At 48.6% G+C, this 11,812-nt stretch overlaps 1 protein-coding gene across 1 annotated transcript; it reads left to right on the top strand.

Moving 5' to 3' along the window:
- Positions 1 to 3,463: 3,463 nt before the first annotated feature.
- On the top strand, positions 3,464 to 6,538 carry LOC542693 (Serine/arginine-rich splicing factor RS31A). The gene is made up of 6 exons (NM_001320829.1): positions 3,464 to 3,523; positions 3,643 to 3,794; positions 4,570 to 4,682; positions 5,004 to 5,233; positions 5,639 to 5,854; positions 6,309 to 6,538. The coding sequence occupies exons 2-6, from the start codon at positions 3,689 to 3,691 to the stop codon at positions 6,361 to 6,363; spliced, it is 720 nt and encodes a 239-aa protein (NP_001307758.1). The 5' UTR covers positions 3,464 to 3,523; positions 3,643 to 3,688; the 3' UTR covers positions 6,364 to 6,538.
- Positions 6,539 to 11,812: the final 5,274 nt, after the last annotated feature.

Consider the following 11,812-nt stretch of genomic DNA (forward strand, 5'->3'; position numbering starts at 1 on the left):
GAGATAGCGGCAACTATAGCGGGAGATTTAAAACCTTGCTCCGGACAAAAGAAAGGCTAATAAGACCGGATGCGCCATGGGGTATGGTGCACCAAGTATGCCTAAATGTAAATGTTTTGGAGGTGAAGGTCATGATAAACAAAAGGGTAAGAGGCTGAAGGTTACTTTTGAGCAACTTCTGGCTAAATATCATGAGCAAATTAAGGCAAAGGACGTTGATCAAACTGGCGTTGCTAAGCCATCTAGAGCACCTTTGAAGCCATCAAAATCACTTCCAAAGCGTAAATCTAGAAATCAAGATTGGGGAGGAGAAGAGTTTCATGCATCAGCAACATATCCTCCTTTTGGGCTACCAATACCAATGCAATATGGTTCAGCTCCTTCGTACTTTCATCCTTATCCATCTTGGGGCTGGTATGATTCAAATGCTTATTCTTCTTCATATTTTAGACCACATAACATAAAATATTCATCTCATTTCAATTCTGATTTTGAGGAACGATCATACAACAAAGACCGTTTCATTTATAAGAATCGGTCTAGAGCTCAAAATAAGGATCGAATGGTCAAGCAAATTTATGTAGCAAAGAAGGATAATAGAAAAGCCAAAGGTTCAGATCTGAATTCATGCATTATAGAGCCGGAGGAAGTATTAGATACTTTGACTAGCAGTACCCAAACAATAGAGAAATTAGCTAGCGATAGTCCAGGTACTAAATCTGAACTTAAGAAGCCCAATATGCCCAAACAACCGAGAAGCCCACTCGGATTATCAATCTGGCACAAGAGGCTAGAAAAACTCAATGCACAAGAGCTGGAGATGGGAGGCATGACGTGGGCATCTAATGGGAGTTCTCAAGATCCAGGTAAGGATGATGCTTTTGGAAGAAGTGGAGCAAAGGCAAACACAAGAAAGAAAGCAAATACAAGAAGTTTGGGTGAAAGGTTTGCCCCAGCTCAACAAAGCTATTGGTCATTGCATCGTCCATATTCTTCAGCTATGCCATATACGTCGTCCCAAGGTATGTTCGGTTATCCTTTATGGCATCATTTTGCTCTATATGCGTCTTTATATTATGGAGGAGTGCAACCAAATTATTATGCATATGGATAGTTGTGATATGCCGATGCTTACATAAAGCCGAAGTATTTCAGTTGTTGGTAGTAATGGTTCTTGCTACAATTTGCATCGGTCATGTTTATTCATGAGATGAACATGCTTATAATATTTGCTTATCACTATTCGGTTATTGTTTAATTGCAAACTGCATAATCAATATTGCCGAATAATTTCAAGTAAAAAGATTCATTTTTAGTACAACCAATACTCGAACTTATGCATAATTGAGTTGGCTATTATTATGTTCGTCCATGGGAGCAAGCTTTATAGTTCAATATACATTTTTTCTCTCAGTGTCTGGTACGACCGATGAATATTTTCTAATCATTGCGCTAAGTTTATGTCCCCATCTAAAGGGTAGGATGGACGCTCGGGGGGCAAGCACGATCGGACACCCGATCATGGTCGCTTGTCCTGCGTACGCCGGATGGTCCAGGTACTAAGATCGGACCGTCCGAGACAGGCTCGGACAGTCCGGCTATGATGGTCGGACGGTCTGCAGAAGGTCAGAAGCAGCAACCTCAGACCATCGGACCACAACGTTCCAAAACAAGTGTTAGGAAGCAAAACATTGTAAGACGTCTGGACGACTCAGTAGAGTCGGCCCTACTTTTGATCAGTTGCTTGCCAAATATATGAAGAAGGCCGTTCCACACAACCGGCCAATAAAACCAACGAAGTCAGAAGGGTGATTTGTGCGAAAGCAAAAGTCGACTAAAACGACCCAAAAAGGTAGCACAGCTAAGATCGCCTAGTCATCCTCCTCCAGGGATAGCATGGTGCGTCCCGATCTATCCATCGCCGATGTGTTGTCCTACTCATGTGTGGGGTGGTACGTCGATGAATTCATATTACTGGCCCAATACGGTTGCTTATTTGGGCTAAGGGGCACCACAAGTTTTTGCCTATTAATAGGTTGATCAGGTAGACATGGCCGAAGAGGATGCAATCCGAAATGGCCTCTGTGCATTAAAGTTTCATAAAGTATTTATATTATGTGATCGCAAGAGCCGATGACTTGCATCGAGCTGAGTCCTTACTTCGGGAACAAAGTAGCTCATGAAGTCAATTGTTTCCGAGGTTTTCGCTAGTGCTTTTAGTTCGCCAAGCTCCACCAAAAGGCAGGGGGGCATATGTTGAGATCCAAATTGAGCGGACGGTCCGGCCCTTGGGCCCGGACAGTCCACGTGCCCCGAGATTAGATTAACTCGGGTGTTTATCCTTATCTCGTGCGTGGTTATCCATCTAATCACGTGAGAGTTGTTGGCTATCTATTAGGAAAAGGTCTAGACCTCCTTCTCTATAAATATAAAGGGGTACGACCGATTGAGAACACATGAACACATTTCAATCGAACCAGTTACTTTATTTACTTTTCTTATTCTAGGAGTAGATGTAGCGTAGTTCTAGTTGTAGCATTGCGCATATCCACCCCACCCCTATTCGACTCTACGTCGTCTAGATCTGTCCTGGGGTGGCCTGCCGACCCCAGGACAACCCTATGATCTTTACCCCTCCTGAGGGACAAGATCTACTTCGTCTACTTCAATCAAGATCTCTTCCTCGAATTGATCTCTTAATTTTTAGGCGACTCTACGTCATCTGGAGATGCCCCAGGTGACCTGCTGACCCGGAGCACCCTAAGGTCTCTCCCCCATGGGACGAGATCTAGGTCATACGAGGAGAAGAAGATGACCCTGCGCAATCGCGGACCATCCGGCCCAGAGCTCGGACCGTCCGGACTGCGCGCAGAGAAGGCGCCGCTTCTGCCGCCAGGTTGCGGACCGTCCGGCCCAGAGGCGCGGACCGTCCGCGCCCCCGCAGTGAGCACTGCCAGGCGACCTCGCGACCCGTCGCAGACCGCCACCACTGTTCACCTCGCGGAGCCGAACCCAAGGTATTGCTCATCACGAGAAGGTCCTAGGGTTCGTTGCTGTTTGGTCTCAAATAAGTGGTGATCATCATAGATGTGTTGCCCCACATTTAGGATAACCACTTTATTTGACCCTATATCATATAAAGGTGCCAAGTACCGCCAGACGATTTATTATAGTGTTTGGTGACAAAAAGACACCAACACATATCCATGGATAAAAAATTCATTCTATATACATCTTCGGTTAAAATCTATCGGTTATTCAGGTTTGCCATCATCGCCAACACACCAGCGTCTGCCACTGTGCAACGAGCAAGGTGAAATCAACTATGAGTGTGCAGCCCATCCGAGGCCATTTTGACGCAGGCCTAGCTGGGCCACAGGTGGTTGGAAATCATGTAGGCTCAAAGGTAAAAGTAGTCCAGTTCATAGCCGAGCCGCAGGAGAGAAGAGAAGCACCGCAACCCTAGGTCGCCGCCTCTTTTCCTCTCCACTCGTCCGCGGGACGCGACGCGACGACACCGGAGGTATTCCTCTCTCCTGCTCCTCCTATACATGATCTCTTATTTCCCCATCGTGGATCATTCGTTGCTCGGCGAAACCCCAGCCCAGGGACCGGTCCGCTCACCGTTTGGTTTGTTCGTAGGGTTTTCTGCGGGGATTTGTTTGTCGCCAACTCGCCGGCAGCCAAGATGAGGCCGGTCTTCGTGGGGAACCTGGACTATGACACCCGCCACTCGGAGCTCGACCGCCTCTTCTACCGCTACGGCAGGGTCGAGCGCATCGACATCAAGTCAGGTCTGCCTGCCCTTGCATTCCCTCCTTTTGCCCACCCCCTTGTTTATCTTCGTCTTCGGCCGGTTTTAGATTCGATCTCATCTTATTGTGTACCTAGCCACTTGGTATATCTTCATGTTTAAATTTCAACGAATTGAAGAAAAAAAAGGTGGTGGAGTAAGATACTCTGATACTTTGCGGTTGTTGTGCTGCTCCATGCGATGTAACTGCAGTTGCAGGCACAGATGTTTAAATCTTTACTCTGGCGCAGGAACTACCAGGGCAAAACATAGCTTCCCCAGGGCTCTTCAACTCCTTCCATTCAATAACCTGGCCATCATTTCCTTCACTTGAAACCATCTGTTCATGTGCCCTGATGCAAACTGTTACTGCTGCTCGAGCATGTTTAGCGGGATCGTGCCATCAGTACCATCATGCCTTACCATGCCACGACTAGAAGTATCACCAACATGACAACATGCTATGTGTACTACATTGATAAGCAAGAGTTCTATTTATGGCGAAGCATGTCCAATGTCTCCGGTCATTCTTTCTTACTTTGGATATAAGTTGTTCAACACCATGCTTAGGTCTTATCATGAATGGAATCTACCACTCTAGTGCTCTTCATACCATCAGAACTATGCAGGTGCAGTACATTTCTGATTATTTTAGGCTTGGGTATACTCATGTGTTGAGTTGTTAATTGTAAAAACAGAGGTGCAACTATTCTCGTGATTGTTTAGACATTTGTTATTAATTTTCATCGTTCTGACTTGCACGTTTACATCTGTAGGCTATGCTTTTGTCTACTTTGAGGATGAACGTGATGGCAATGATGCTATACGGGCTCTTGATGGTTATCCATTTGGCCCTGGCAGACGCAGGCTTTCAGTAGAGTGGTCACGGGTAATTCCTTTATCTTGAACTCTCTACCCTTACCCCTAGTGGTAAAGCTGGCTTTGATTAGCCAATGTTTGTGTGTTATCATGCTGTGGTAAGTTCACTTATATAGGAGATAGATCAAATAATTTTAAGGAACAAGAAAATCAGAATAATCTTTTTTTTCTATTAACTACCATTCCGTGTCGTCGACTTATATTAGTTTCTTTTCTTCTTTAATGCAATAACTGTAGTTTGATATATAATCCATTTCTTGAAGTAATGGAAACCATTCTCTTGTAGGAAGTGGTGCCATTCTGATATATTTTGTGATATTATTTAATGTAGGGTGAGCAAGCTGGTAGACGTGATGGCAACAAACCAGAAGCAAATACTAAGCCAACTAGGACACTGTTTGTCATTAACTTTGATCCAATGAACACAAGAGTCAGTGACATCGAAAGGCACTTCACACCATTTGGGAACATATCAAGTGTTCGGATAAGGAAGAACTTTGCTTTTGTTCAGTTTGAAACTATGGAAGAAGCAAGAAAGGCTCTTGAAGCTACTCATGCTACGTAAGCCTCCTTCCCTGGAAACTTCTTTCTATGTAGTTGTTTTCACATTAGCAAGTTCATCAAACGAGCAAAATTTGAGCTACACTGAGTGAGGTTCAGGTACTCAATATTTGGGGTTTAGAATTTCTAAATGTTCTTGTTTTGCTGTAATTAATGAAGGAAAGCTTTTAGATGTTATAGTAACTGTTAAAGTTTGTGAGTTTTCTGTGATGATACCTGTTGAGAACTTGACATTCAGTTTCTATGTAAAGTTCCCTACATTTATACCATTTAATTTAATTGTAGACACTAAATTCATATCATTAGCTTTGGTGTATGCCTCTTTACACAGTTGGTAGAATTTTTCTTGTTCGTTGGCACTGCTCGTATGTAATAATGGTGCTAATGTGTTCAATCCTTCTGCAGCACCCTTTTGGACAGGGTGATTTCTGTCGAGTACGCCTTCAGGGATGATAGTGAAGTGAGTGATAGGTACGGCAGCCCAAGAAGAGGTGGTGGCTATGGTAGGCGGGGTGATAGCCCAGTGTACCGGTCACGTCCTAGTCCAGACTATGGTCGCCCAGCAAGTCCTGTATATGGTTCATATGACGGTCCTGGTCCTGTTCGTGATCGCTATCGGAGGTAATGCCATTGAATTGTTTTCATTGGTGTGCATGCTTGTCCTGATGTCCGTGCCATATGCTGTAGCAGGGCTCCTGGAGCCCTCTTCACGTTGAATAATGATAGGACATCTTGGTAGTCTATTGTACTTGTACCATGAAGTTAAGTGGTTGGTGGCTGCACTCAATTTTTGTTTGGTATATCTGTGTGATTTCCTAGTTTGTTACCTACTTCAATCATGGTTTATAGTTTATTTGAATTCAAGCTCAAGATTTCTTTGAGCAAACATTGTCCTATGGAATATTTTTCCCAGAAACTACGTCATGCGCCATGTAACCTTCCTTGGTTGCAACCATTTCATCTTTTTGTTTTGTTCAGTCTGCAGTTTTTAGCATACTGCTTCCTTTTTAGTATTTTTACTTATTATTAGGGGTTCTCTTGTTATCTAATGAGAACACAATTGTATATTCTGCAGATCTCCTGCTTATCGATCAAGGTCCCCACCTGCGAAACGAAGAGCATATGACTAATCGAGAACCCTCTGTTATGCCATATATGGCCTAGGAACACCCTGTAGCAAGAACTTACTGTACCTGTACCGGAGCGTCACCTTAATGTCCTTAAATTCCCGTGTTTAATGGTCTGTACATGGTTATGCTATGCGACTGTCAGGTTTCACTGCATGCAATATTGTCATTTGGCTGCTACCCTTTGTTTGGCCTTGGGATGCTCGATCTCTATTTTCAGATTTTTACCGTCCTTGTCATCCGCTGCTATCTGTTAATAGAGTGCATTGGCGATTTCATATACCGGCCAAGCGTGCTAGTTCCAGGTTTGTTAATGGGAGAAAAATCATGCACTCGGCTGTAGGGTAGCCCTGTTGCCTTCTGATTCATGACATGTGTCCACCTACCAATCTTTTTTTTTTGAAGCGAAATGGCAGATCTGTCTTTCAATTAGAGGGAGCAATGTACAATAAACTTTTTCAAAATACTACACTTTCCAGGTCATAGCCTTTTTCCGTTGCTCAATGTCCTCTTTTTATTCTAGAGACAACCTATGCCGTCGTTTTTCGATACTTCTATTTCGTTCTTTTCCGATGTTTCAAATAGTGTAGAGTTACTTGCATACTTTGAAAAGTATTTTCAATTGTATAGTTCATGAGGGGATATTCCACTTGAACAAACAGATTATGTTTTATTTTCCGAATTGAATTCCAGATTTAAAAGTTTTAGGGTTTATATCTCAAACTATTGGAATTCTTATTAAAAAATATTCTAGTTTCAAAATCTTTGGAAAATTATACTATATTCCCAAAATGAGATTTTTGAGGTGTTACAAGAGATGGATGCGATGAAGATCCCGACCCCACCCTCATCCGACGTCGACGCTGTCATGGCTGGGCACAGAGAAGTGCAACCACATTGAGTTCTGGCGCCCCTAGGTCCCCATGGTTGACGTCTGAAGACCAGGCCGGGCTTGAAGCACATGGCCGAAGACGGCGTAGGTGCTGTTGCGGCAACATGCCCACCTGTGTGACGCATGAAGAAAACACCCGGCTTGAAATGGACATTTGTGGCGAGCGTGGAGGTTGGTGCGTCTGCTAGAGATGCCAAGCTCATCTCATGATCCATGAGGACTAGTTTGGGTACTCTATTAATGAAGTGGTTTGGAGGGATTGGAGAGTGTATAAATCCCTAATAGATCAAAAACTCTCATAATACATCTCAATCCACTTCAATCCCTTTCATTACTAGATTACCCAAACTAGGCCTGACTGGGACTGGTTGGGCAATCATGACCATCATGTCCTCCCTAGACGGTGGAGAGCTCCTGCGCATTATAGGGGGTCAGGGGTGGGATTACATCAGAGTATGTTGACTCGTGGTGCCGCTAGTGGGCTCGGGGAGCGGTTGTCATCGTCATGATTGTCAATGGGGAGGCACCTGGAATCGTAGTGCAGTGTAGCAGCCGATTCGTTCTGTAGTGGTGGTGATCTGGTAGGCGAGCGCTATGCGTGGCCAATGCGGCGCTGGTAGTTGCGTTCATGGCTGCGCCCCCTGCTCCCCCATAGCCTACAGACACCACAACCCCTATAGGCTCATACCTAACGTTGGTGTCGAGGTTGTTTCCTTGTGATGGAGTTGGCGCAGTCAGGGTGCGAGACGGGGCAGCGAGAGGTCGTCGGCGTCCCCTAGATGTAGAAGAGATGTCCTTCCGGCGCCTATGGCACGACTCGGACCGATCACATGATCCCGGTCCATGGTGGGGGCGCGTGAAAAGCTCCGGAACATTCTGGACCTCCAGCCTCCCTTGTCGTTGCGGCATCCATGTCCGTCGTCGTCGTCATCATCGTAACGCCTGTCTATGGTGGAGGTTCACGACGGTCAAGCGTCCTGTGTTCCCCATAAATGACCTCGTAACGTCCGTCAATCTTCCTTGGTGTGATGTTACCTGCCACACCCGGATTTTAGGGGTCCAAAACCCGGGCACGAAATAATCACCAACTGTGCTGGGACCAAGTCTCACACATATGATGAATCATGGTACAGAAGCAAATGTCACATCTTTACTATATAATAGGAGTTCTGTGCAAAATAAATAAATAACTACATCATAAGGAGACAACGATCCAGCTACCCAAAGTTGACTGGGAGACGACGGCCTAGACCTCTCATGGAATCATCACATCATCCTCCATGCGCCTTATCCTGCGGTACCTGTTCTTGACCTGTGGGGGTGTGAGATAACAAGGGTAAGCTCACATACATTCATTGCTCAACAAGTTGTGGAGAATAATGTGCATGAATTCGTCAAAGGTGGAAGCTCATGTGAAGTGTAAGGCTTACCAAAGAGGATGGCTAAATCTGAGCATTGCTTTTAAAGTTGGCCAAAATTTTATTAGCAGTTACTAAGTATAAGTAGAAACCAACCTATCGGAGAGTAAATCTCCGGCCGGGTGGCGGAGTGCACCCGCCCTAAATCCTAAGATGAGGAGGGGCTTAGGCGTTTTGCTTGATCGTTGGAATGAACAGGAAGAACTCAAGAACACACAAGGATTTAGAGTGGTTCGGGCCGCCGGAGCGTAATACCGTACTCCACTGTGAGATGTATTGCTTGTGAGCTTGTATGAGCTTGCGAGTCTAAGGTGTGATCTAAGATTGCGTGTGTGTAACGTCGCATGCCTCCCCTTTTATAGCTGAAGGGGGCATGCACAAAGGCACTGGGCCCCGACATATGGGCCCAGGGATATAAAGAATATAGCGCTTGGAGCCACTAATGTCTGTCGCTGAGACAATCTTCTTGTGCCCTGACGCCCGAGATTTGCGTATCCTCGGCGTGCAGGGGAAGCTTCTTGTAGAAGGGGAGATGAGTACAGCGTGCCGCTCGGCACGGGCATACTGTTTGCCAGTAGACTGATCAGACGTGTCGTCTGCTGGATGGGTCTGACACCGTCTGCCAACAGATGGGACGGGGCACATTAAATGCTGAGAGGTCACGTCGTCCGTCAGCGTGGTGGCAGACGGCGCGTCCTCTCCGCAATAAATGCAAAGGCTGCATGGCTGTATGGACCTTGCATCAGGCTCGGCCTGCTGGCTTATATCACGGGCCATACGCCACACGGCAGTAGCGGGCCTCCGCCTGAGCGGGAAGTGTAGGGCAAGGCCTGGACACGTGCCGGCACCGAACCCCTACCCATGCCAGGGTCCTCCTCATCCCGGGACCTTGCCAAGACCCGGACCTTACTAGGGGGAGCCTGGAGCTTATTCGAGGGACCCGGCATACCCTCCTGGGAGCTCCGGACCCGTTCGTACAGGGGTCCGGTGTTCCTTGGAGGTCCGGACCCATCGATGCACCTCGGGATGTATTATCTTTCTTTGCCACGTGGTGCCCCTAGTCCTGCCCATGTGGTGGGGTCGGGAGCCGCTCTCCGTATGACCTGGAGGTGTGGCACGGGTGCAGTTCCTTCATACCGTAGAAGAGGGTACCCCTGATTCAGGGTACCGACAATGGCCCTCGGGCCCGCCTCAGGGGAGGATGCGATCCTGCAGGTGGGACCAGAGTCTGATTGGCGGTTGGACCGCTGCTCCTGCGCGCCTATTGCTGCAATTACTGCCGGCCCGCCTATGGCCATGCCAACTGCTATGCCTACTCCCACGGCTGACTGGCCCGTGACCATCGTACTTAATGTCACTGTTGGGCCATGCGCAGGGGTGCCTCGAGTCACTGCACTGGTTCTGAAAAATCTACCTTTTCAGATTCCCGTGACGGCCCCGAGAAGACGTGGCATTGGCGCAAGCGGCGGTGTGGTTTTTTCCGCACTCGGTAACCGGCACGCCGGTTGCATGACATGTGGGCCTGGGCCCCCGAGTTGGACCGCCGGTTGCAGCGAAGCTGAGGGGGCGCACAACCATGCGACGATTGTACGCTTCTTGCGCGGCGGTTCACCTCTTTGACCGCTGGTTACGGTGAAGATGAAGGGGTGCTTAACCGCGGGGTGGTTGCATGCCCCTTGCACGGCGGTTCGCCTTCCTGACCGCTGGTTGCCCCGAAAATGAAGGGGCGCGTAACCGCGGGGCGGTTGCACGCTCCTTCTTCGGGTCAGTCTGTATGACATGTGGGGCCTGGCCTCCGTGTCATAAGGTGGGATCCTTGGCACTCGTTGGGGGAGACTTTGACCGTGACGCTTCAGGGGCGCGAGTGGGGGAGATCTGCCTTTAAAAAGGGGTCGATCTCCGAGGCAGTAGACATGCCTCGCTCCTCTTGCGACTATCGCGCCCTTCCGCCTTCCGGGCCTCCAGATGGGGTGCGCCAGTGTTCTCTAGAGGGATCCGCGTCAAGGCCGTCCCGTCCGGCGACTTCAACGCCAGAGAGCTTGCACTCGTGGTGGTGCCAGCGATCTTGCCTTCTTCTTGCTGCTGTTGGAGGGGTGCAACCCCATGGGAGTTGGCATCCTTCCACCATCATTTAGCTTCAAGGATTTTCATCACGCAGCCTAGCTGCAATCTCCCACCAGTGGTCATCTAGAGGGATGACCACCAGCCTTGTAGTGGGGAGAAGCAAGCCGGGCTGCGACCTCCCTCCTGCCCTCAGCTTCAAGGATGTTCATCATCCGTGCTGGGGAGGAGGGCGTGCTGAGTTGGGGCCCCACCTCCGCGTGGGCTGGCGGTCCGCTTCTTCCCTCAGTACCTGGGGGAGAAGGGCGTTCGCCATCCATGCGGAGGAGGCGAACTTCGGGTACGTGGGGCTGGCCGACTGCGGGTGCCGCCAGCCACCGCGTGCCTGATGCCTTGGCTTGGATGGTTTCGGCGCCGCCTCCGACGCTGCCTCCTGCTGCTGGGTTGGGGCGTGGCTGCCCGTTCACCGCATAGGCGACGATCGCGCAGTGTGCAGGTCCGCCACACCCACGGCTTCTCCTGCACCGCCGATTGTACTGGTGGGTCGTACATGGCGTCACACGCCGCGGGTCCGGCGACCGTGTTCTTGGATGTCCTCACTCCCTTAGCAGAGACGAGAGTGAGGACCTACAAGCGCGCTGAGGCAGCCGACGCCCACCGATGCAGGGGTGGTTGCCGTCGCTGGTGAGACCATCAGTGCTGCCTGTCGCCGAGCCTCCAGCTCTTTGGCTTTAATGGCCTCGCTGTCGCCCCCCGTAGGAAGACGGGGGCGAGGACCCTTCCTGAAAGGGAAATAGGGTCAAACCTTTTCCTAATTGATTTTGGTGGTTGAATTGCCCAACACAAATAATTGGACTAACTAGTTTGTTCTAGATCATACATTCTATAGGTGCTAAAGGTTCAACGCAAACCAATCAAAAGAACAAGTTAGGCTTCAAAAGAAAGGAGCAAAAAGGAAACCGAAGGCTGCCCAGGTCTGGCGCACCGGACAGTCCGGTGCACCACCGGACAGTGTCCGGTGCACCAGGGTATTTCAGCTCGAACCCTTCACCTTCGGGTTTCCCAGGCGCAGCTCCGCTAT

The sequence above is a fragment of the Zea mays genome, chromosome 2, assembly GCF_902167145.1.
Source record: "Zea mays cultivar B73 chromosome 2, Zm-B73-REFERENCE-NAM-5.0, whole genome shotgun sequence".
Taxonomy (NCBI): domain Eukaryota; kingdom Viridiplantae; phylum Streptophyta; class Magnoliopsida; order Poales; family Poaceae; genus Zea; species Zea mays.

Bases quoted from the DNA above. Each gene is read 5' to 3' on its own strand.
- LOC542693 (NM_001320829.1), top strand. From the start codon at position 3,689: ATGAGGCCGGTCTTCGTGGGGAACCTGGACTATGACACCCGCCACTCG. The intron at 5,234-5,638 runs GTAAGCCTCCTT...ATCCTTCTGCAG, and splicing joins CTTGAAGCTACTCATGCTAC to CACCCTTTTGGACAGGGTGA. The intron at 5,855-6,308 runs GTAATGCCATTG...TATATTCTGCAG, and splicing joins GTTCGTGATCGCTATCGGAG to ATCTCCTGCTTATCGATCAA.